The sequence below is a fragment of the Geotrypetes seraphini genome, chromosome 1 (assembly GCF_902459505.1).
Source record: "Geotrypetes seraphini chromosome 1, aGeoSer1.1, whole genome shotgun sequence".
Classification (NCBI taxonomy): Eukaryota; Metazoa; Chordata; class Amphibia; order Gymnophiona; family Dermophiidae; genus Geotrypetes; species Geotrypetes seraphini.
In genome coordinates, this window is record NC_047084.1 from 467,688,218 (window position 1) to 467,714,725 (window position 26,508).

Consider the following 26,508-nt stretch of genomic DNA (forward strand, 5'->3'; position numbering starts at 1 on the left):
CTTACAGTCAAGCGTGTGAAGCGCCGTCTCGCCAGGATGGGAGTGGGGCTTCGGGAAGAACACAGGAAGGACAATGGACTGATTGAGGTGGAAGTCAGAAACAACTTTAGGTAAAAACTTAGGATGGGTGCGGAGAACCACCTTGTCGTGATGAAAGACAGTGAAAGGAGGGTCCGCAACCAAGGCTTGCAACTCCCCAATCCGCCTGGCGGAGGTTAGGGCAATCAGAAACACCGCCTTCCAAGTCAGAAATTTCAAGAGGGACTTGTTGAGTGGCTCGAAAGGGGGTTTCATCAGTTGAGCCAGAACTACATTCAAATTCCACACGACAGACGGAGGCTTAAGAGGGGGGCAAACCCTGAGTAACCCTTTCATGAAGCGTGTCACCAAGGGATGGAGTGACAGAGGGCGTCCCTCCAGAGGTTGGTGGAAAGCAGAGATCGCACTGAGATGAACCCGCACCGAAGTGGTTTTCAAGCCGGAGCGCGACAAATGAAATAAATATTCTAAAACCGAGGATACCGGAACTGATACCGGATCCAGGTGAAAAGACGAACACCAGGTGGAAAACCTGGTCCATTTCTGCGCATAGCAAAGCCTCGTCGAGATCTTGCGGGAGGCTTCCAACACCTCCTTCACCGATTGAGACAGGTCCGGAGGAGTCAGGGAACAAGAAACCAGGCTGTCAGGTGCAATGACTGCAGATTGGGATGTAACATGGATCCTTGACTCTGAGACAGCAGAGAAGGAGAGACAGGCAGGGGAAGAGGCTCCCTGGCACTGAGCTGGAGCAGCAGGGAGAACCAGTGCTGACGCGGCCACCGAGGTGCTACGAGAATCATCGTGGCCGTGGACGATTTTAGGTGTACCAACGTTCGCATGATCAGAGGGAACGGAGGGAATGCATACAGGAACCTCCCTTCCCAGTCGAGTAGGAAGGCATCCGCTTCCAGACGGTCCTGCGAGTACATCCGAGAACAATATAGTGGTAGTTTGTGTGTCTCCGGAGAGGCAAACAGATCCACCTGTGGCGTTCCCCAGCGAGCGAAAACCTCGCGTAGAACTGCTGAGTGTAGAGTCCACTCGTGCGGTTGCAGAAGTCGACTGAGTTTGTCCGCCAGGCAATTCCGTTCTCCTTGGATGTAGACCGCCCGGAGGAAGATGTTCCGGGAGGCCGCCCACTCCCAGAGGCGAAGAGCTTCGGAGCAGAGGGGCCATGACCCCGTTCCTCCCTGCTTGTTCACATAATACATTGCCACCTGATTGTCCGTGCGGACGAGGACCACCTGGTCCTGCAATATGTGAACGAAGGCTCGAAGTGCTAGGAAGATGGCCCGCAGCTCTAGCACGTTGATATGACACTGACGGTCTTCTGCCGACCACAGGCCCTGCGTGCGAAGACCGTCGAGATGGGCTCCCCACGCGTACTCCGAGGAGTCCGTGGTCAGGACCTTGCGAAAAGGCGGAGTGCGGAACAATAGCCCCATGGACAGATTTGAAGAGTCTGTCCACCAACGCAGCGATTTCCGCAAGGGCGGAGTCACCGAAATGAGGCGAGACACCGGGTCGCACTCCTGACGCCACTGGGACGCGAGGGTCCACTGAGGGATCCTCAGATGTAGCCTCGCAAACAGCGTGACATGTACCGTCGAGGCCATATGGCCCAGCAGCATCATCATGCGCTTGGCCGACACCCTCGATAGTTGAGAGACCTGGCGGCTCATCCGTACCAAGGCTTCCAACCGCTGGGTCGGCAGGTAGGAGCGTAGGCGCACCGTGTCCAGCACCGCACCTATGAATTGAAGAGACTGCGACGGCCTCAACTGAGACTTTGGAAAGTTTATCTCGAACCCGAGAGTTTGCAGGAAGGCAATAGACTGTCGGGTCGCTGAGATAACCCCCTCCCTGGTCGGGGCTTTGATGAGCCAATCGTCCAGGTAAGGGAACACATGGAGTCCACGTGACCTGAGGGCTGCTGCAACCACCACCATGCACTTCGTGAATACTCGTGGGAACGCGGCCAGGCCGAAGGGCAGTACCCTGTACTGGAGGTGGAGGTCCCCCACCTGGAATCGTAAGAATCTTCGACAAGCGGGGTGCACCGGAACATGGGTGTATGCTTCCTTCAGGTCGAGGGAGCACATCCAGTCCCCTTCCTCCAAGAGGGGATACAAAACCGGGAGAGATAGCATTCGAAACTTCTCCCGGGCCAGGAATTTGTTGAGCTTCCTGAGGTCCAGTATGGGGCGCAGGTCCCCGGTCTTTTTTGGGACCAAAAAGTAGCGGGAGTAAAACCCCGTACCCCACTGGTCCTTGGGGACCGGCTCGACCGCCCGAAGCTTCAAGAGGGCTTTGGCTTCGGTTATAAGGGTCGGTAGCTGCGAACGGTTGCAGGGGACTAAACTTGGGGGACTGTCCGGCGGCGAGGACACAAAGTTGAGCGAGTAGCCCTCGGAGACGATCCGGAGCACCCAAGCGTCTGAGGTAATCCCGGTCCATGCCTCCCGGAAGGACCGAAGACGGCCCCCGATAGGAAGGGGTTCCTGTGAAAGTGCGGAGGGGAACCCGCCCCGTCCGCTCAGCCCGTCAAAAGGAAGGCGCGGGCTTAGAAGGGCCCTGCGCCGGGGCTTGGGTTTGTCCCCCTCTGCCTCGCTGAGACGGACGTCTCGGAGGCGGTCTCGAGAAAGCCGGGGTCGACTTCTGAGGGTATCGGCGCGGCGGAGGCCGAAAGGGTTTCTGCGGCGGGGGCCTAGGTTTGGGGCGGACCAGGGATGCTAGAGAGCGCTCCTGTTCCGACAAGCGCTTGGTCGCCGCATCCAATGACTCGTCGAATAACTCGGACCCTACACAAGGCAAGTCTGCCAGGCGTTCCTGCAGGTTTGGGTCCATGTCGAGGGTGCGAAGCCAGGCCAAGCGGCGCATGGCCACCGCGAGGGCCGACACCCTCGAAACCAGCTCAAAGGCGTCGTACACTGCATGGAATAGGTACAACCGCAATTGAGACAGGTTGGACATAAACTTATCGAATCCTGCTCTTTGGGAGTCCGGTAACGAGTTTCGATATTGAGGAAGGTCCTTCACCATACCACGCAAATAGGAGGAAAAGGTGAAGGCGTAATTTAGAACCCTGGTGGCCATCAGGGAATTTGAATAGAGGCGACGGCCAAACTTGTCCAGGGTCCGCCCCTCCCTGCCTGGTGGAACCGCCGCAGAAACCCGTGAGGGCTGTGATTTTTTAAGAGCAGACTCCACCAGAAGAGACTGGTGTGAGAGCTGCGCCTTATCGAACCCTTTAGGGGGAATCGTCCTATACTTCGATTCCATTTTTGAAGGCACAGACGTGACTGTAAGAGGGTTTGACAAGTTCTTCAGCCAGGTTTGCAGAAGGACACTGTTGAGAGGGAGTCTAGGCACCTCCCTAGGAAGAGTGGGGAGGTCCTGTTCCTCCAAAAATTCTTTGGAATACCGAGAGCCTACCATCAGGTCAATCCCCAGGGCTTGGGCCATGTCCTGAACGAAGGATGAAAATGAGGACGGCCTAGCCTGGGGAGACGGGGTTCTCGACCGCCCCACCGAGGAGAGGGGGGAGGCCTCATGGGAATAATGAGGATCCCTAACCGATCCCGAATCCCAGGATCCCCTCTCGAGGGCCCTCGAGGGGGAAGGGGAAGTTATCCTCCTCGCAGAACCCTTGGGTGAGGACCCAGGGGTTCGTGGGACACTCTCCCGTTTCCTCGGCGAGACGGCCCGGGAAGACTTCCCATGAGGTGAGCGGAGGAGCCTCGGGTTGTCGAGGCGCAACTCCGACACCTGCAGCGCCTCGCCCCCGAACGACGAGGAACGGTCGCGCCGAGGCGAGCCTCGGGGCCGCTTAGACTTCCTCGATCGACGCCCCGTCCGAGGTCGCGTCGAGGGCGAGGCGTGTCTGGAAGACCCGGAGGAAGAGGAGGAAAGACGGCGCACTCTGCGCAACTTTTCTTTGGGCCTTACACTCCGCTCAGGGGGTTCCCCCGAGGTCGAGGTCCGGGGCGGGGCCGAGACCGAGGTGAACGGGGCCACCGTACCCGAGACCGAGGTCACCGAGGCCGGGGCTCCCGAGGGAGCCGAGGCCGGGGCCTCCGAGACCGAAGGCGCCCCGGCCGAGGTCGAGGCCGCCGGAACCGCAGCACGCTGCAACACTTCCAGGGCTCCCGACAGCTCCGATGAGATCAGAGCTCGGAGGAGATCCTGGAAGGCCGGAATCCCCACGAAGGTGGGGAGTTCCGAGTCCGGGGCACACTCCCTGGAGGGCGACCTCGGTCTCGAGTATTCCCTCGGGGTGTGCGGAGTCGAGGTCCGATGCGGGGCCGGGGTCGACCCACCCGCCTTGGCCTGACTCGAGGATGGCTTCTTTGCTGAAGGGGATGGAACAGAGGACTTACCCGAAGCTTGCTTCACTGACGACGCCTTCGAGGAAGAGGGCCGAGGCGAGGCCGAGGCCCCCAAGGACGCCGAGGCCGAGGTCAAGGCCGGGGCCGAAGCCGACGTCGAGGCCTTAGGCGGCGCGTCGACGGCGAACAATTCGGCCATTCTTGCCTTACGGCGACGGAGGGCCCTGTTTTGGAAGGTAGCACAGCGATCACACGAGTCTGTCGGATGTTCGGGCCCAAGACAGACAATGCACCACCGGTGAGGGTCAGTGATGGAAAGCAACCTCTCACACCGGTTGCACTTTTTGAATCCCGTAACAGGACGGGACATCCACGAAGAAAAAGAAGAAGGCCGGGAACGTACCGACGTCCCGCGGCCACGGATTCCGGGAGCCCCCGGAGCCCGAGGAAAAACGAAAGACTTTTTTTTTTTTTTTTTTTGAAAGGAACCGAAAAGAAAAACAGCACCGCGAACTAATTCGAAGGGAAAACAAACTAAACGCGGCAGCTAGAAGGCAAAAACACTGGAGCTCAGATCCACAGGGCTTTCTTGCTCCGCGGAAAAATTTGAACTGAGGACCACGAGGTGGGATGCGCCCTCTAGTGGGCGAGAAGGCATGCACATGCGTGGTGCAGTGTGCAAACTTGAAACTTCAATCAAGTTTGCTTGAAAAGCTGTCCGCGCCGGGGCTCCGTAGATGACGTCACCCACATGTGAGAATATCATGCCTGCTTGTCCTGGGATAATAAATTAATTGCTTTCCTACAACAGAAGATATTTTGATTGTCATGAAATTACTAATATGGATTATTCTTATATCATTTCCTAACAAGATTTACTGTATATGAAATACATAACTCTTTAGCTATGATGCTATGAATTCCGCTTTTTTAATTGTGTCAAAATTTCATATTATTTTAAGTATACTCTTCTTGCTTGAGCTAGTTCAATTTACGATGAAACGACTAATACATTTGTTCAGACTCATTTCATAACCTGATTGACTCTATAACTATTGTCTTATACTTTCCTTGGTTATCGCTAGGTCTCCGCTGGTTATATCATGAATTTTATTCTTTTATACTTTTCAAACTTTGGCTTCTGCATACTGAACATCTATTTCTTTATATGAATTATCCTTAAATGAAATTTTTTGATGCCGTTTCCTTCACAACGCTAACTACAATTACCTGTTTTACTATTACATAACAATGGAACTACTTCTGTTTTCTGACCTCGCAGCATATCTGCAGTTTGTCTAGTTGTTCATATGCTCTCTACTGCTGATAATCATGAACTGCTGAATTAATCTTTGATTTTCTTGTTCTATCATTCTTAACCCTTTGGATAATTTTTTTTTAACTCAATCTATATGGTTCATGCGTATCTCTCTTTGGATATTGTCTTTTCCTAATAATGTTTACCATTATCATTAATGAAACCCCTTGGCAGTATTAACGTAAGTTTGAATGAAGAATATAACCATATATCAGTACAGCCACAGTAAGTAGTTATCTTACCGTTTTGCCAAACTTCATTCTATCTGGCTTAAACAATGCATTTAGGTCCTCAGCGGGCCACCACACACTCAAGTTGTTTCATTGTGTCTGGCTTTATGCTCCCATTCCTCATCGGACCAATAGATATTTTTATAAATATTTTTAAGACTTATTATTTTAAATATAATTTTAAATATATGCTAAGAATACTTAGCTTTGTGTGTTCGACGCTAGTCGGGAGGGAACAGCAATCGCCAACATGTTTCACCCATAAAATTCCAAGGGCTTTACCAAGGCTCCCTCTCCCATTCACACAGCTCTCTCCACCATTGCGTCAGAAACGTTTCTACAGTTCTAAATACAGTCTACAGTTCTAAATTTGATATGTACGGATTCCATATGATACTGCCTTTATGTAAACAAACTGGTTCCGACATTCATTCATTAGCGTCGTTGCCAGATTGACGAGAAGATTCACTTGCCACACTGTCCATAAGCCAGAAGTTTGATTTTTTTAAAAAAAAATAATGATATTTCACAAAAAAAATCAATTTTTTGGCATCTGCAAGCCCTTTTTACCATAAAAATGTTGTCAAAACCACAAAAATTGGCCTACGATCCTTATGGTCCTGAAAGGGTTAAAGGATGACTCCAACAAAGAAAGGCTTATTAAATTTATTAATTTTTCCAGTTTAATAATTCAGAATCCTTGGAAGCATTAACAATTTGGGAGACTTTCAAGGATTCCCTAAGAGGTGAACTAATATCGATTCAAGCATATCAAATGAAACAAAATAGACTGGAACAACACGATCTTGAACTTCAAATCAAAAACAGAGAGCAAGAATTCTTTACTTCTAATGATAAAACCCTCTTGCCTGAAATAGATAAACTGAAATATTCATATAACAAATGGGCTAGTATAGCTGCACAGCAAGATATCTTTCTTACCTCTACTAAGTATGAATAAGAGTAGCAAAATGCTTGCTAACTATCTCAAACGGAAGAGGGTCATGGTGCAGATTCAGTCTATTAAATCTCCCACTGAGCAACTCCTCTCCTCACACTCTGATATCTCCATGGCTTTCCGCTCATTTTATTCTCAGCTTTACTCCTCAGAAGCAGCAGAACAGCTGACATCTGCAAATGATTTTCTTGCTTCTCTGCAATCTCCTAAACTTACTGTAACTGATAATGAAATGTTGCAGAGCCCATTTGACATGTCGGAGACTGTATTGGCTATAAAACACCTCTCATCTGGAAAATCGCCTGGATCAGATGGACTTACAATAGAATTTTATAAAACCTTTAGAGATAAACTGTCCCCAGTAATCACATCTTTGTTTAATTCTCTCAACTCACAGACGGTTTCCAACAGTCACTTTCTGGATCTAAACCTAACAAGGATTCTCAACAAATTTCAAATTATAGACTCATATCATTACTTAACACAGATTACAAAATTTAAGCTACAATTCTTCACATATACTTCAACATTAAATTGGTAAACTCATTTCTTCCCACCAAGTTGGTTTCATGCCAGGTAGACTTATTACAGATAATTCCCGTCTTTTCTTCCACCTAGCCTCTATCGCTAGTTCTACTAAAAACCCATGTATAGCCCTATCGTTGGATGCAGATAAAGCGTTTGATAGGATAGAGTGGCCCCATCTATTCCAAACAATGCAATGGTTCGGATTTCACCCCACATTCATAGATTATGTTAAAATTCTCTATTCTAATCCTAAGGCCTCCATCATTACCAATAACATTTTGTCACCTTCTTTTGTCTTGCAACGAGGTGCCAGTCTTTTACCTTATCTCTTCAACCTCGCTCTTGAACCTCTCCTCTTGGCCATTAACTCAAGCAAGACAATCTCAGGTATCACTCATCTATATATATATATATAAAATCGGAGGTATGTATGTATGTATGTATGTATGTGTGTGTGTGTGTATGTGCCGCGATCACGCAAAAACGGCTTGACTGATTTGAACGAAACTTGGTATGCAGATCCCTTACTACCTGGGATGATATGTTCTGGGGGTCTCGCGGCCCACCTGCACACGTGGGCGGAGCTACAAACATAAAATCAGATTTCACCCATTCATGTCAATGGAAAAAATGTAAAAAGCTGCCATTCTCACAGTAATTCAAAAACGGCTTGACCGATTTGAACAAAACTTGGTATGCAGATCCCTCACTACCTGGGGTGATATGTTCTGGGGGTCTCGCGGTCCACCTGCACACGTGGGCGGAGCTACAAACAGAAAATCAGATTTCACCCATTCATGTCAATGGAAAAAATGTAAAAAGCTGCCATTCTCACAGTAATTCAAAAACGGCTTGACCGCTTTGAACGAAACTTGGTATGCAGATCCCTCACTACCTGGGGTGATATGTTCTGGGGGTCTCGCGACCCCCCTGCATACGTGGGCGGAGCTACAAACAGAAATTCAGATTTCACCCATTCATGTCAATGGAAAAAATGTAAAAAGCTGCCATTCTCACAGTAATTCAAAAACGGCTTGACCGATTTGAACGAAACTTGATATGCAGATCCCTCACTACCTGGGGTGATATGTTATGGGAGTTTCGCGGCCCACCTGCACACGTGGGCGGAGCTACAAACAGAAAATCAGATTTCACCCATTCATGTCAATGGAAAAAATGTAAAAAGCTGCCTTTCTCACAGTAATTCATAAACGGCTTGACTGATTTGAACGAAACTTGGTATGCAGATCCCTCACTACCTGGGGTGATATGTTCTGGGGGTCTCGCGGCCCACAACTCTATGTTGCTTGCTCAGGGCTGGGTTCACCCAAGAATTTATATGTTCTTGCTCCAGGAGGTGAAACTAAAAATGTTGTTTATAATCACGTTTTGCGTTAGTTGTATTGTATTCATTTTGTCAAATATTTCACATTATAATTTGAATATTGTACTTTTTATTAAGCTGTACAAAAATATTTTCATTCACCACTATAAAGTATCTTTATTTGAATCCATTTACAGTTTTATTGCTATAATTAAATACCCGTGCAACGCCGGGCCATCAGCTAGTAATACAATAGAATACAAATTAGCAGCGTATGCTGATGACGTGCTTCTGTATCTCACTGAACCAGAACGCTCTCTCCCTGCCCTTTTCAATCTAATACAATCGTTTTTTCTATTCTCTGGCTACAAAATTAATCAGCAAAAAACTGAAGTATTGTCTCTTAATGCCCATTCTTATCCAGACTTGGTCCAACCCTTCAACCTACTTTGGTCCCCTTCTCATGTTAGATATTTGGGCATAGATCTCTATACTACTCTATCTGCTACGATCAAGTACAACAGTGACAATCTCATTAGTACTATTAAATTATTATTACAGTCCTAGCATCCTCTCTATCTTTCCTGGCGGGGCAGAATAGAAACTATTAAAATGGTTGTGGCATCTAAGATTAATTTTGTACTCAGCATGATATCTCAAATATTCCCAGCTCTTTTCTACAAATTGATTGATAAACATATTTCTGCTTTTATATGGAAACACAAGTCTCCCAGAATTTCTCAAGAAACTTAAAGCCTCAAAAGATGCAGCAGGAGTTTTACTACCTGACTTTCTAACATATCTAAAGCTTTCATATTACAACAGATTAGCCAATGGTTCTCTTCTGTCTCTATCATCCTCTCTGGCTCCATTTGTAACACACACTTTATGCTGCCTCTCCATCGCTAGTTCCTCTATTAACTTCAGACACCATACTTCAAAAAACAAACCCTATTATTTCTCAATCGGTGAAATGCCTTCTGGAATTAGATGAACTAATAAACATTCCTATTCATAACTCTGGTACAACCCGCATTTCTTGATAAACAAAAACATCAATATTTTGGCCTAAAAGGGCACAGCTTGGGATCTGGTATTTAGCCGACATATGTACCCCATCCCTACAACTTCTGACTTTTGCAGAATTACAAGATAAGTTTGCTCTCCCAGCCTCGGCTTTTTTTCAATGGTTTCAACTTACTAGTGTAATCAAAAAATCTAATGTTTTACATACAACTGTTGCAGGAACTCCTTACCCTGGTCCCCCTTGTTCTCTAAACTATTAGCCACGAGAGGACACTCTCTAAAATTGAAAGGGGATAGATTCCGTACAAACGTAAAGAAATTCTTCTTCACCCAGAATGGTAGAAAACTGGAACGCTCTTCCGGAGTCTGTTATAGGGTTTCAAGACAAAGTTTGACAAGTTCATGCTAAACTGGTGAGACTGGACTCAGTTGGAGCACTGGTCTTGACCTAGGGGCTGTCGCGTGAGCGGACTGCTGGGCAGGATGGACCACTGGTCTGACTCAGCAGAGGCAATTCTTATGTTCTTATGCAAATATATAAGATGTTCACTAAATCCCAATTCGATACCAATGCTTCTTTAAGAAAATCATGGGTACTAGACCTCATCTATCGAATACAAGATAGACAATGGTCAGTCACTTGGTCTAAATCTCTTAGATCTATCCCTTCTGCTAACTCGATACAATCTATGTTTCTCTGACATCATAAAACAACCTGGATGCCCCAAAAACTGCATGTCTCAGGCCTTCTTCCTTCCAACCAATGTTGGAGCTGTAAATCACTTCCAGGTACTCTACTGCATATGATTTTTGAATGTTCCTGCTTAAAAAAATTTTTGGATTGACGTTTGGACTATTATTATCCAACTCTTTTAAATTTCAGTTCGACCTCTCTAGTGTAATCGTGTTGAAATCAGAGGCTTCTTCAATTAATATCCCTGCATCCCAACATGTTTTATTTGAAACATTTCTTATCATCGCTCCGAGACTTATACTATCCAACTGGAAATCATTTGACTTGCTTAATGTACATTTTTGGTTTCAATCTGTGTTATTACAGTATAAACACTCAATGCTAATTTCTGCCACTAAGCCTCTAACTAATAAAGTTAACACGAAATGGGCCCTGTTTAAGGACTATTTAGATTCTCTCTAAAGTTTATGTAATTTTATTCATAGTACTGCTTACATATCTTTCAGCTTTTTTCTTCTTTCTCTTCTCCTTGGCCTCTGGGGGACCTTCTTCTCTTCTTTTCTCTCCCCTGCTATAGGACTTTCCCCTCCTTTCCCCCTCCATTTTTCTATTCTCTCCTCCCCCTTTTATAATATTTCCGCCTTTTTTACTAGGTTGTAACACAAACCAAGAGAAATTAACATTTTATTCATTTTTGATTATTCAATGTTGTAATAGGAATCTCTCAACTGGAAATATTACCTTGATATTGTGTGAATATTAATTTGTTCATTCTTTTTGTATTTTGACAAAATTTTCAATAAAATTTCATGGAAAAAAATAAAAATAAAAAGACTATCAACCCTGGATGACTTGCAATCCTGCAAAAGACTCGACTGAGCATGGGCCATGGGGGAAACATGTATACGAGCTCTTTCTCCAGCCACGGTTGGACTAACGCATCCAATCCCTTGCTTCTGGGCTCGTATCTTCAGTTATAAAAGCAAGTCATTTTTGTGTTTACTGCAGAGGCCAGGGAGGACAGTGACCATTCCCCCAGGTCTTGGCATCAAGTACATCATCTCTGCAGTACTACTTTTTGATTCTCCATTCCCCCAGGTCAAGCATCTCCTAAGTTGGCCTGCACATTTTCCACACCTGCTACGTGCACAGCTGACAGGACCTGCGAATGAGCTTCTGCCCACTGAAAGAGGAGTTGAGCTTCTAGGCGTAGCGGGGCACTTCTGGTTCCTCCTTGCTTGTTGACATAGGTCACCGCTGTCGCATTGTCCAAGAAGACTCTGCCTGCCTTGCCTTCCAGATACTTTTCCAGTGCCTGAAGAGCTAGTCAAATGGCTCCGAGTTCCAGGCGATTTATGAACCACTTTTGCTGAGTTAGTATCAAATGACCCTTAACTGGGTATTTGTTGCAATGAACCCCCCCTCCCACCCAACTACCAACCATAAAGGCTGGCATTAATCGTATCACCCAGGAGGAAATACAAACAGGCATGTCCCTGGAGAGGGCAGCCACCTGCACCCACCACAGCAGGTTGCTCTTAGCTGCAGGTTACCATGGGAGCGGTTAATGAAGCAAATCATCTGTCTGAGGAGACCAGCAAGAGAGGAGAGAGTCTTGGAGAGGTCTCATGTGCGTTCTTGCCCAAAGGACCACTTCCATGGCTGCTGCCATGAAATCTAGGTCCTGCAGGTAGAATCATGCAATGATTTGGCCTCTGGAGCAGATCCAAAATCTGCTTCTGGAGCTTCAGTCTGTGTAACTCTGGAAGAAAAACCTGGACCAAGGCTGTGTCAAACAAAATTCCCAGATACTCCAGGCACTGGGTAGACTTCAGCTGACTCTTCTTGAAGTTAACAATCTATCACAAGTCCTGGAAGATTAGTACCACTCCTGAAACCACCAGTTTGCCTTCCTCCTTAGATGAATCAGTCATCCAAACATGGGTGCACTTGGATCTTGGCCTTACAGAGGTGCACTGAAACTAACACTATCACCTTGGTAAAGGTGTGAGGTGCCACTGTTAAGCCTAAGGGGAGCACTGAGAACTGGAAATGCTGCTCCAACACATGAAACTGCAAGTACCTCTTATGGGCTGGGAAAATGAGAGTGTGGAGGTAGACCTCCGAGAAATACCCCTGGTGCCTAAAATGGCCACTATGATCAAGTCTAAAATGGCACTTCAGTTTTCTTGAGCTTTTCTTTGGCACGATGAAGTATACGAAATAACTGTCTGAGCCTTTCTCTGGAACTGGCTCTTTGATACAAAGATCCAATAGTCTGCACTGTTGCCCAGACTCCGAGGGCTCTCTCCAGTTGGCCAGCCTGAGAATCTACAAAGTGGTCTGGAAGAGGGACACAGAACTTGATTTTGTTACCATCCCAAACAACTTCTATGACCCAACGTCCTGCGCCAATCTGAGCTCAGACTGACCAAAAGGCCGACAGCCTGCCACCTAGCTGGGATGTGTGGGGGGGTCTGTGTGTGTGTGTCTGGCCCCTGTCCTGCTGCCATTGCAATTTCTTAGAGGCTGGGGATGAGCAAGGGCCTGAGGCTTGCTGTCCCTTGCCTCCGCTGGACCTCTAACATGATCTCTGAAAGGACCTCTGCGTAGTTTGGTCTACCACATAAGCGCAAAATTTTTGCAAACCTTGAAAATTGCCCGGTCCCAAACCCCAAGCCACTTGGGGTCCATCAGGTCATCCAGGCCCTTGCCACTTACCATCTACCCCTGAAAGGGGAGCCTGCTCAGTGTGACCTTAGGGGCAGAATCTCCTGTGACACTGTATGATCCAGAGCAGTGGTCTCAAACTCGCGGCCACATGCAGCTCGCCAGGTACTATTTTGAGGCCCTCGGTATGTTTACCATAATCACAAAAGTAAAATAAAACAGTTTCTTGATCATATGTCTCTTTAGCTATAAATGACAATACTATTATTAAGACTAAGCCAAAAGGAAAGATTTATAAACTATAAAGAGTTTTACCTCATGCAAAATTGTCATTTCTTTAATAAGACATTAACTATTTTTTCTGAGGCCCTCCAAGTATGTACAAATCCAACATGTGGCCCTGCAAAGGGTTTGAGCTTGAGACCACTGATCTAGAGCATCTGATAAGCGGAGATCGCAAAGGCTGACCCCTTGCTCATAATTCTGACGATATCATACATATAATTCCTCCAGAGAGAAGCATTTGGGGATCGTCGTTGACCTCCGGGTCTGAGGAGGCTCGAAATAGGCGGGTGTAGCAAGCACATGCCGCAAAGGAAATCATGGTTGCCTCCTTAATCCCTAGAGACAAGGCTTCAAATTGCCTCTTGAAGAGCAAGTCCACTTGATGGTCCTGAGAATCCTTTATCACCCCTCCCTTCACTAGGCAGGGGTATGCATTTGGTGACTTGCGCCACCGGCGGATCTACCTTTGGCTGAACAAACAGCTACTGGAAATCTGGAGCCCTCAGGTAAATCTTGGTCACAGCCTTAGCCACCCGCCAAGGAACCCTCTGGAGATTCCCAGTGGTTCTTGACCAGCTTTGTGATATCTGGATGCAAAGGAAAGCACACTGTTGGAGCAACTGAGCTGTTCATAACTGGGCACTGGGACAAGGGGGTTGGAGGAACTACCAGCTTCAATTCTCTCAGCGAGGCAGAAATAATACCCAAGAGCAGAGAGGCCTTGAAAAGCCAGTCCTCCTGGGCTCTACGGTCCCCATGTGTCTGAGCTTTACCAATGCACCTTTGGAGGACTCTGGAAATGGTCACTTGCCCTGGGAACATACCTCCTGTGGATCCCCAGTCCTAGAGGACTCGGAAGAGTCTGAGCCCACGGCTCCACCCCCCCCCCCAAGTTCTGCCGCATGTGGGACATGGATGCTCCTCGGCCAGCTATCCAGTGCAAACTTGGCATGAAATAGGGGTAGGAAGGCCTGAGGATTCCATCCCTGTTGATTTTAAGCAAAATCGAGGGATTTTGAGGCAGATGGAGGCTTTAGAAAAAAAGATCGTTTAAAATCCAAGATGGCCACTGCCAGCAAAATCGCACCAAAAATGGGAAAGGGGCTGAGACTTGTATATCAAACTTTTTCTGTAGTTATACAAATCACACCGGTTTACATACAGGTACTTCAAGCATTTTCCCTATCTGCCCGATGGGCTCACAATCTATCTAATGTACCTGGGGCAGTGGAGGAGTAAGTGACTTGCCCAGGGTCACAGGGAGCAGCACACCTCAGGTGCCGAGGCTGTAGCTTTAACCACTGTGCCACACTCTCCCAGGGAGATTTCCCTGAAGGGCAATGCATTGAGTTAATCCAATAAAAAAGGTATTTTTTTTTGTTTAATTTCTATATATATATACCCTGAAGGACAAAAAATGCAGGGAGAGGTGTTTTCGAGGAGGAAGGCCTAAGCACTGGGGCCCTGATTCTGTATAGGACACCCGGGAGATATGTCCTATACAGAATCGGGCCTACACTAACCCCGATTCTGTAACCGGTGTCCAAGTTAAAGACACCGGTTAGAGAATCGGGTTAGATTAGACGCGGCCGCTACACTTATTGAGGCAAGGGATAAGTATAGCGGCCGCCTGTCCGATCGCTTGCAGGTGGGTGCCGAACCCCTCCTGCCGGAACGCCGCCCCCCCAAACTCCCAATCGCTGGCAGGAGGGTGCCAAACCCTCTCTGCCGGAACGCTGCCCCCCAAAACTTCCAATCGCCGGCAGGAGGGTAGCGAACCCCTCCTACCGGAACGCCGCCCCCCCCCAAACTCCCAAACGCCGGCAGAAGGGTGCCCAACCCCTCCTGCCGGAAAGCCAGACCCCCTCTGGACGCCCCATGCTAAAGACCTCCCCCCCATGACTCCCCTAACCTCCCCCCCCAACTAACCTTTAAATGTTGGTCGGCTGGATGGGTCTTGCTGCTGCCCAGCCAACAGGCTTGCCTTGTTGAAATAAGATGGGCCCGCCCCTTCCCCTTCACCTACAGCTGCCTAAAATCGGGACGGCACTTTCAGAATCAGGGCCTGGGTGCAGAAACCTTCAAATTTTAATTAGAAAGACCCCCCCCCCCCAAATATCCCAATTTTCCCCATAAGCTTACTTTCTGTGTAATATGCTGCCTGCCTGCTCCATCATAGGCATTCAGCTGGAACAAATGGAGAAGAAATCTGCCTCACAGATTTGCTAGATGAACCTGATCTTCGGGCTGCTAGTTTGACTGAGGTCGGACTGAGCCTCAACCCCTGGAAATCCTCGTCTCGAAGGGGGGAGGACCATGCAACCAGCCCACAATTAATCCTGGATGAGCCGAGAAGGAGCCAAACAGCCTGCAGTGTTCTCCCCAGAAATTTTTTCCAGCCGGGTGGCATGAAAAAGTAGCCGGGTGGGGCGGGGCGGGGAAATTTGGTAGTGGGGAAAATTAAATGTATACTATTTTTATTAGTTAATTATTATTATTTTCCAATGCTCGATATGACTTCCTTTTTTAAGGTTTGACACTTGTGCCAGAATATTTTTACTAAATTTAAGAAGTATCCAATTCTAGAAGTGAATAATTAGATATTCACCCTCTTTCAAATAGTATAGAGGTTTAAAAAAGGGAAATGCGTTAATGAAGTCATTAGGTTCAATCTAACCATTTATTTCTGCATGAATTTAAACAACTAAAAAAAAAGATAAATATAGCTCATCCAGTCATACAAGAAATGGCTGTACAACACCTCTAATAATGTTTTGATCACTAGGTTCCTTCCTGAGGTCTCACTGAGGATATGAAATAGATGCTATCCCCACTTCCAGACCTCTTCCACATAATTTATGGAGAGGTGTTACTGAGCCTTGAAGGGCACTGTGTGATTGATCTTTATCTGCTTCTTTTTTATTTTGCTATAGTGCAAAGTAAGAGCTAGGGCAAAACAGAATAGGTAAAGATGCAGGTAATAATTAGCAATGTATTAAAAATATTTTATTTTTATTGCTTATAATGTCTTTTGAAAGCTACTTGATAATACAACTTTAATTTAATTCTTTATAATGTGTGTCTGTGTGTTGGGGGGACAACACCTACGTCAACAGTAAAGTTAGAATAGAGTCATTAAATCCAGTGGTGTACCTAGTATATATGATAGCCAGTGCTAATCATTTTTTTAACAACCCCCTCCTCTATATAAAAAAATATGAGTCACACAATAAGGGTGCATCTAGGAAAAGGCAGCATCTTAAACACTGCAGTGAGCACTAGAACACCAACACACGCATTGTAAAACTAAACAAACCAGATCCTACACAGTCAATTGATCCTGTAGTCGATGCTAACAGAAAGCCATGTCCTTTTCATACACACAGAACACAGATACACCCTCGCCCAATATGGAATAATCATAAACTAAAAATAGAAATATGTAGTCAAAAGTTAAACTGAACCAAGAAACCAGACTCTGCATACAATGCAACACCACAGAAACAATGACACATGTCCCCTAATACTGTGCAAAATATAAAGACAGTAGATGTAAATTTGAAAAAAACTTCTACATAACAGTCACCACTTTACAAAATAACAAATAGAAATAAAATAATGAGAAATATGAAAATACCATTTTATTGGACTAATCCATTTTTCAATTAGTTTTCAGAGGCCAAATCTTTCTTCAAGACAGTACAGTATACAGCTGTTATGGTATCCTGTCCTGACCTGAGGAAAGGGGTTTATTCCCTCCCAAAATTGCCTTATTTCCATTTCCTATTGATAAATTTTAATCAATACAGTTACAATACTACTTGATTCTACGTAAAGCAACAAAAATATTTTTTTTCTACCTTTTGTCGTTTCTGCTTTAGTCATCTTCTCTTCACTCTCTTCTTTCTATTCAGCATTTGTCCTCGCTCCCTTCCATGCAACATCTGTCCTCTCTCTTTGCCCCTTCCACCCAGTCTTACCCTCTCTCTACCCCTTCCATCTACTGTCCACCCTATCTCTGCCCCTTGCATCCACTGTCCACCCTTTCTGCCTTTTCCATCCAGTGTCTGCCCTCTCTCTGTTCCATATGGTATCTTCCCTCTTTCTATGTCTCTTCAGTAAACTCCATATCCTGTGCCCTTTCTCTCCTTTGTACATGATTTATTTCAGCTTCAACCCCTCTCCATTTTTTGTCTCCACCCCTCCCCTATGCTCTGGCATCTCTCTCTTCTCCTTTCCTTCCTTCCTTCCTTGCCACTCCACCCCATGGTCTGGCATCTCTATCTCCTTCCCTTCTCTCCCCCCCTCTTCAGTATCTGCCTCTCTCTTTCTCTCCGTCTTTCTTCTGTGAGGAGATCATGTTGATCTTGAACACTGAATAATTCTTCTATATTCCCCATATCACTGTACTGTAGTCTGGTCCAGCAGACTGCTTTGGCACTATTACATGGGTAATAGTAAATTCATTATGCATCAGCTTTCCACACAGAATGCCACAAGTCTCTATTTCTTGTGCCGTGTTTACATCTGCCAGCAGCAGAAACTTGTGAGACAGATTCCTTGGCAATACTACACTTCGGAGCCCTTTGACCATCTGGTTCTGTATGGCTGCAGGCTTTAAAGCTCTGTTTACTGGAGGAGACTGTCCAGCATACATAGTTGCATCACTCTTAAGGATCTGATCAGAGCATCACTCTTAAGGATCTGATCAGAGATTACATTAGACAAGGTGGTATTTTTAGGTAAAGAAAAACAGGACATCTGCTCAGATGCCCTTTAATGTTGGTCTGATCTCGGGCTAAATCTTGCCTCCTGAGCTAATCTTCAAAGAAGAGCGGAATGAGAGCCATATCGACAGTGAGATCTGTTTTGGGCCGCATGTTGTGCAGGGCTGGACTAAGGCAAGTTGTAAGCTTCCTTCCATCACTGACCTATCTTCCATAAGTCAGCAATGGAAGGAAGCTTACAACTCGCTGCTCTTGCTTGCTTCGGGCCTTCCTCGTTGCCGGGTCCTGCCTACTTTCGGAAACAGAAAGTAGGCAGGATCCGGCAGCGAAGAAAGCCCGAAGCAAGCAAGAGCAAGTTGTAAGCTGACCTGTCTCCTATAGCGAACCCATGCTTCGGGGCGTGTGCATGCCGACTTCCCTTCTCTTCCTCCCTCAGGACGTGACTTCCGATTTCGGAGAGAAGCGGCATGCACATGTTAGAGCCCCGGAGCACGAGTTCAAGTCACTTGCTGGCGTTAAAAACTTTAAAAAAAAAAATAGTCAGGCTCCTGTGATTCAGGCTGTGCCGAGTCAGCCCGGTAAATCTCCAAGCCGGTGAGAAGGGTTTTTAAAAAAATGTTGAGCAGAAGGCGGCAGCGGCAGCAGGATTGCGATCGAGATTACAGCCGGGCGCTCATCTAAATTAGCTGGGCGGAGCGCCCGGCTGAAAGGCCCTGGGGAGAACACTGGCCTGTGCTCAAGCTCCTGAATAAATCAGGGATATGAGCAGCTACATATGGCCCTTGAGTTTCTTAAACAAACTATTGCACTTCTAGTGACAAAAGCAGTTGCAACCGCTAGTTGTAACCCCTCACCATCAAACATTAGTGAGTGATTGGGGAAAAGCTACAGGATAAAATCAGAAACACTTTTCACAACTAAACAATGATATAGGAGTTTTGAGGGAGTCAACTTCAGCCCTTATGAAGGATATTACTCTAATAAAAAAATTGAATGTATTGAAAATTTCAATCGCAGGCTGAATTTAAGAGTTTTGAACTTTCCAAAAATCATAGTGGTAGATTTATTAAAAAAATACCTAGTAGAAGTTCTGGAATTTCCTCTAGCGAATAGTCCACCATTAAACAAAATATTCTACTTACCAATTTCCTCTAAAAAGAAACTATCAGATCAATCCCATAAAAATGAGAATCAAGTCGAGATGTAATTCAAGATTTATTTGCAATTTTGGAAGAATCGATTACTGAAGTATTGGAAAGATCTACACTACTGGTCTCATTTGTTTTTGAGAATGATTTGAACTTGGTTCTAAAATTATTTTTTTGTAAATCATCTCTTTTCCACGGGCAAAAAATTTGGATGTACCTAGACGTGACAAAGAACACGCAAGGCAAAAGAAGTTGTTTCTAGCCATGAGGGAGGAAACTAAATCCCTTGGTGTTACTTTTTCATGAGGGAGGAAACTAAATCCCTTGGTGTTACTTTTTTTTTTTTTTTGCTGGTATACTCTTGCAAGTGTGTGGTGAAGTATATTGGGTGAAAATATGTCTTTTTTGAAATACTTGAAATTTAAGTTGAAAATAATAAAAATATAATAAAAAAAAAAAAAGAAAATATGTCTTTTTTGAACCGCAACAATTGAGAGCCTTCACAGATACGAAAAGGATCATGAGAGGACAAGAAGCATCAAAGGAATGATTTGATATTGCCTCAATTGTTCTCTTTCATTAGATGTTGTTATTTTTTCTTCTTAGAGATTTCTGATTGTATAGCCCCTCAAGGAAAATTGTGGTCTACGGAGGATTATATGTTTCTAGTTTCTCTCTTTCTGTAAGAAAGTTGGGAAGAATTATTCCTTCATTTATTGTTTCTACTGTATTACTGTATCAAGAGTAAATCTTGTAAATTTATGTTTAAAATGATAAATAATAAAAAAGCAGAAAGTGATAAAGCATACATCCTATGGTTGGCCATCTCTAACACTTCTGAGAGATAGCACTGTTGTCAGAGCTTGAAAACTGATGCCTTTTTAGAAAGCTACACGTTTCTTTTGAAATGTGTTAAGAATGCTAGTATATATTACCGTATATACTTGAATATGACTATCTGAATATAAGTCAAGGTACCCTTTTTTCCCCAGAAAGGAGGAAAAAAGGCAGGAAAAGCAGGCTGGCTAGCTAGATGTTCCCAAGGGTGCTAGCAGCAGAGTTCAGCAGCATGAGTCTACGTCTTGTCCCAGGCAAAAGTCCCTACAAATGGGAACCTCTGGGCACCAACTTGGAAAAAATACCTGAAAATAATAAAACTGCAGAGCATAAATACTTCTGAGCAACTTGCTTGCAGAAAAAAATTGAGGGCAGGAGCAGCTCCCTGAGAAGGAGGTGGAGTTGAAAACATGATTGACATTTTTCTGCAAGCAATTTGCGGGTTACAGATGCAAAACTGACAGTTTAGGATCACTAGACACATTGCAATAGAAATAAAGATTGTGCTTCTTCATATGATTTGCTTTTGTTTTCCACTTTGTATCTAGCGATCTGGCTGCCTTATTTTTATTTACTTTTCAGTATCTTCTACAAAAATACAAACTTTTCTACTAAATGCTCTGTAATCTATGAAAAAATACTAAACTGAACAGGACCTAAGACCACCTTCTTTACTGACATGTTAGCTACTTTCACCAATACACACTATCACAGAACTAGCACCTTAGAACCCACTAATTGACCAAGCTTGTTAATGAGTCGCTTGTATGAACCAATGTAAGAAGTCCTTCTAAGATCTAAGTCTTATCACATCCTATACTACTCAGTAATTTCTTATGCTAAATAAATAAATACTACCAAACAGAGAACATATCAGGATGGCATGATACATACAGTGCCCATCACGGAGGCCTCCATAGTGATTAGATACTGCAATAAGGTCATATTTATATTGCGTAGGATCCGTCTCTGTCCGGGGCTTGATGATATACTTTGAGAAATCAAGGTCTCTGTGAGGGAAACAAAACAACAACAAAAAAGATATAACATGACAGAAGGGCTATTACAGTACATACAAAAACCCTACCTTTATATTCTTCTGACCAATGTGAACATGAAAGTAATGATGCACCTTCAGAGTTAAGACTAACCAGAACAAGCTTCCTCCCTGGATAACATAACATCCCTATCATTCTGTCACTGTTAGATGATAATCACAAGATTGATCTAATCCGTCTATTTTCCTGTCCTGTTCTAATACTAATCTCTACTTAGCTTGTGGCTTTGCCTTCACTTTCCCACAATTAAGGATTCTGTGTGCCTGTCTTATGCAGGCTGAAACACAGATACCTTTTCCACTTTTATTAGTTACAATGGCATACCATACCATGTATCCATTGCCCTTTTCCCAAAATGGTCTTAACCTAAGCTGTGGGTTTTGTGACCCCATGGCAGGTAATAAACCACCACTCCCAACACACACACAAAAGCCTGCATTACTGGCCTATACAGAGATGCTATAACTAAGAGGATTAAAGCACCATCACAACTGACATTACATTAAGGGCTTGAGCAGCATAATCAGCAAGTAAAAATGGGGGTTAAATGCTTGCTTGCATCATTTCCTATCTTTATCCCTTTCAGTGGAAGTGCCTAACTTGAGAACTATGATTGGGCTTCAAGGAGTCCATGAACTAAGTACAAAAAATTGTTTTCTTCTATTTCCTTCTCTTTTAAAAATGGTCTTTGTGAAATAATTGCTTTGCCAAATTATTTTCTTATTCCATGCCAAACAAGGGTAGAGTAATGTAGGATGTTTCTGTACACGGTCTGGTAACATACAATTGCCATTTTACCATAAGAACATAAGAATAGCCTTACTGGGTCAGACCAATGGTACATGAAGCCCAGTAGCCCGTTCTCACGGTGGCCAATCTAGGTCACTAGTACCTGGTCAAAACCATATTAGGACACCTAGAATAGTTTCTTGTTTTCAGGATATATGTTCCTTTAATTCCTATCATAATGATTATGGACATCTGTTTGTTTATATTGGATGGTAATAAATTAAAGTTAAAAATGTAAAAAAAACTTTCAATGTGAAGGATCTTTGGGAACTCGGAGTGTTGCTCTTTAAACACTTCAGAGTGCTTTGAACTCAGTGACTACTAGCTAAGTGTTCCCTGAGGAAGACGTAGTCGTACGCCAAAACTGGGATCCTTGTTGGGACTACTTGATTTCAATAAAGACTCAATCATCGGTTGAAAAGATGCCTCGCTTGCCTTTCTGTCTGTCTGCATATATCCCAAGGCAAGGTGTTCTTCTGTTTGCCTGCTTACTAACAGACTCTGCACATGTGTATAAGTTAATGTATATTTTTCTAATGAGATCCATTGCTTTCATCAGATTCCCAGAAGAGTGCACAACTTCAGAGATTAGGAAATACTGCCTTTCAAGTCTAATATTAAGACCTTTGGTTTCAGAATTTAATTTCCACAGAATAATTTTTTTTTGTTGTTTTTTTTTTTAGTTCATAGCTTTGCTTGCCACTAAGCTAGTTTTACTGTTGCTGTGGAAGACTCATTCCAGAGCAAAGGGTCTTCTTAAACAACTATTGCACTATCTCTAATACTTCTGAGAGGCAGCACTGTTGTCAGAGCTTGAAAACTGAAGCCTTTTTAGAAAGCTATACATTTCTCTTGAAATGTGTGTAAGAATACTAGTATATATTACTGTATATACTTGAATATAAGACAATTCAAATACAAGTTGAGGTACCTTTTCCCCCAAAAAAGGAGGAAAAAAGGTTGACTCGAATATAAGCTGGGGTGAGGGTTAATATTCATGTGCCCTGCCTTGCCAGGCTCTGAACAACTACTTCAACTTGTTATCTATTTCAGATGTGTAATGTGTCCTGCATTCATCTTTGCTGTTTGCTTTTGTTAATTATTTATGACATGTAATGTTTTTAAATGTGTATTTTGTTTTCTTATAGCATCCTTACGGAATGGATTTTCATAATTGGTTTGTTCTTATTAGGATATGTATGGTAGGTGACATTTAAGGAGGTTGTTATACACAATTTTTAAATTTATTTAATTATTATGGTTTACTAATTATTTGTACTGGTTCCCTTTCATGTAACTTATGCAATTTTTATATTTTATGTCTTTTAATGTTCTAGGACTCCTGATGCAGGCGTTTTAGTCGAAACACGTTGTGTGTCGAGTCCTATGACTTGTCAGATGTTTTTATCAATGATTGACTCATTGATTTGAATTGCATTTCTGGTTGCTATTAAAGTTTGAAGACCTGGTTCTTTCTGTTCTTGTTTATCACAGTTTACTGAGCACCAGGAATGCTGGGATTCAAATCATGTTTATTCTTTGTGACCTTGCACAAGCTACTTTACCCTCTATTTCTTTAGATACAAAACTTGGGATGGCAGGCCTTCTGGGGACAGGAAAATACCTACTATACCTCAGTGTAAGTCAGCTTGAGCTATATCTACATAATTAATGGCAATAGTCATAGTCATGGAAGTAGCTATCAAGGAGTATGGATTAGCCAGTGGTTGATGAACTTGATCGTAAATAAGACACTGCATGCATTTTCCATTTGAAGGAGGCCTCTTGTTTGGTCAAGGTTTAAAAAGACAATCAAAGAACTGGCAAGCAAACAATAAAAATAATCAAGATGGATGACGTGACCATGGGGGTATCCTGAAAAAGTGATCTAGGCAGCATATTTATGTGCCAAGTAAGCCCAGAAGTATCTTCTACAGTGTGAGCAAGAAAAGGAATATGCTACTTTGATTTTTGTCCAAAAATATACCCTATCTCCACCCAAACTAATTGTATTATTTTACAACATTGGCATATAGCTTGTTTGGCATGCAGAGGATTTCCAGAGAGACCCATGTTTTCTCATCAGTAGACTATGAATATAGGGGAAATGATGATTAAATTACTCCAACGGAGGAAAACTATGGGTTACATGGTCAATGGTGTGCCCAGTCCATGACAGGTGCTAGTTGAACTCATCCAGTGACAGGTTACACCTATTCTTCTCAAGGTATTACAAACTATGATACGACCCGTGTTCTGTATTTGATTCAGTGCCTATATGTCAGAAACTATATGTTGGGCACACAATCTGCTCAATTAAAACACGTTTAGAAACAGAAACATGATGTCAGATAAAAGGCCAAATGGCCCATCCAGTTGGCCAATCCACAACATCCATTATTTCCTCCGCTCTCTAAGAGATCCCATATGCCTATCCCATGCTAACTTGAATTCTACCAGGGGAACTATTCTATGCATCTACTACCCTTTCTATAAAGAATCATTTCCTTATATTACCGTATATGCTTGAATATAAACCGAGGTGACCTTTTTCCTCCTTAAAAGGAGGAAAAATGGTTGACTAATATAAACCAAAATTAGAAATTTGGTTGATCGTGGTGAGAAAGTCTACAAAGACTAGACATCCTTGCCATAAGATTTAACACAACTTTTTTAATTTTAAATATTTTTATTAGCACAAAAACAGAATTTATTCAAGTCTATTCTTAAGGTAAAAAGGTCAAAAACACAATCTTCCAGCAAAATACTGTAGGCTAATCTGAATAATCTTGTTTACTTTCCAAGACTGAGTACTAGCCAGTTTCGCAAAGTCTCTCACTTTTTTCTTTTTTCTCAATTTAAACAATAGACATTAAAACATAAATCAAGAACAGGCAATACAATATAGCAATATTACTTTCTTTTTTTATCTCAGTGTCTTTTAAACATATGTTTCCAGTACAGGAAAATGAGTCAAAATTTTTGTACATCACAAAATGTTAATATCTTGCTTTAAGACCACAATCTGAAAAAGTGACCTCTATGATCCTGAAATATACAACCTCCCCAAACAAAAAAAATCCAGTTTCTCCTGTAAATCTGTATTCTTTGCCTTCAAAATTCACAAATATCTTGACCATGCGAAATAGAACTTTTATTCTTAAAATTCATGTACCTTTGCACCCATTCCCACTCTGCCTGAAGCAAGAAGAAGGGTCTCAAGAATTTGTCTCAGTTGCTAACCCCTCTGATGCTTTGGGATTCCCGCAGAACCTGCACTATGTTCCCGGTGTTTCAATGCTGCCCTTTCCACAGGCCACTGACAGGAACATTCCATATTAAACACATAGTTGCCAAACACATGATGGACCTGAAAATTCTCTCCCCCCCCCCCCCTGGAGAGGACCGTCAACACAGCCAACAAATACTTGAAGGCTTCTTTCTTTTTAATTCTGTAGGTTGTTCAAAGAAGGCACTAAAGACTCCAAAAACAAACCTCTGGAGCCGTGACTGCCAACAGTGAGAGCACATCTGGGGTGAGGCCTTGAGCACTTGCGCATGCTCAAGGCCTTTCGGCTTCTGCCTTCTCTGAGACTCTCAGAGAGTATGGGAGCCGGCAGGCCTTGAGCATGCACAAATGCTCAAGGCCCCATGTCATATCTGCATACACTGTCAGCAATTGCGGTTTTATTCAGCATTACAGCAGTAGCTTTCTTCTGTATCAACTGGTAAGCTGCTGGCTGGCGGAGGGGTGGTGGATAATGATAGCGGGTCTGGTATTCATCGGGGGAGGGGCTTGTATATAATGGTATTCATCGGGAAGGGGGGGAAGGAAGGCGGTGTATGACAGTGCCCTGGTGGTTATCTGGGTTAAGTGGAGGAGGAAGAAGAGAACAGCGGCTCAAATATAAACAGAGATTCTAATTTTGGGGCCATTTTTTGGCCCAAAAATCTCAGTTTATATTCGAGCATATATGGTATGCCTTAGAAGCCTATCTTAATTTCATCCTACACCCTTTCCTTTCAAAGTTTTCCTTCATTTAAAAGAGAGATTCACCTCCTGTACATTAATACCACGGAGATATTTAAACATCTCTATCATAACCCCTCTCTCTCATCCTTCTTCCTTGTATTAAGGTCTCTAAGTCTGTCCCATACAATTTACGACAAAAACAACTAACCAATTTTGTAGCAGCCCTCTGGACAGACTCCATCCTATTTATAACTTTTTGAAAGTGCTGTCTCCAAAAATTGCACACAAATGGATGGGAAAAGGGGACAATGTCTGGAAAGCAGTATATACTAACACTCGAAGTAAGGGAAACAAGATTCTGTATCTAAAAGCAGTGATGGAAGAAGATGAGGTGGATATAGTGGCGATCACAGAGACATGGTTCACGAAGAACCATTAGGATGTAGTTATACCGTGCTATAATCTGTTCAGGAAAGACAGGGTAGGAAGAAAAGGAGGGAGGGAGTAGCATTATATGTTAAAGATTATATTAAAGCCACACAATTGCAGGATCTGCAGGGCAAGGAAGAGGCC

At 44.0% G+C, this 26,508-nt stretch overlaps 1 protein-coding gene across 2 annotated transcripts in view; it reads right to left on the reverse strand.

Moving 5' to 3' along the window:
• USP11 (ubiquitin specific peptidase 11) overlaps window positions 1–26,508 on the reverse strand; it is a 251,180-nt gene that overhangs the window by 32,931 nt on the left and 191,741 nt on the right. For both annotated transcript variants that reach the window (XM_033924282.1, XM_033924292.1), the window contains exon 19: window positions 21,010–21,125. In XM_033924282.1, coding sequence (XP_033780173.1) covers window positions 21,010–21,125 — 116 coding nt within the window. The remainder of the gene's footprint in view (window positions 1–21,009; window positions 21,126–26,508) is intronic.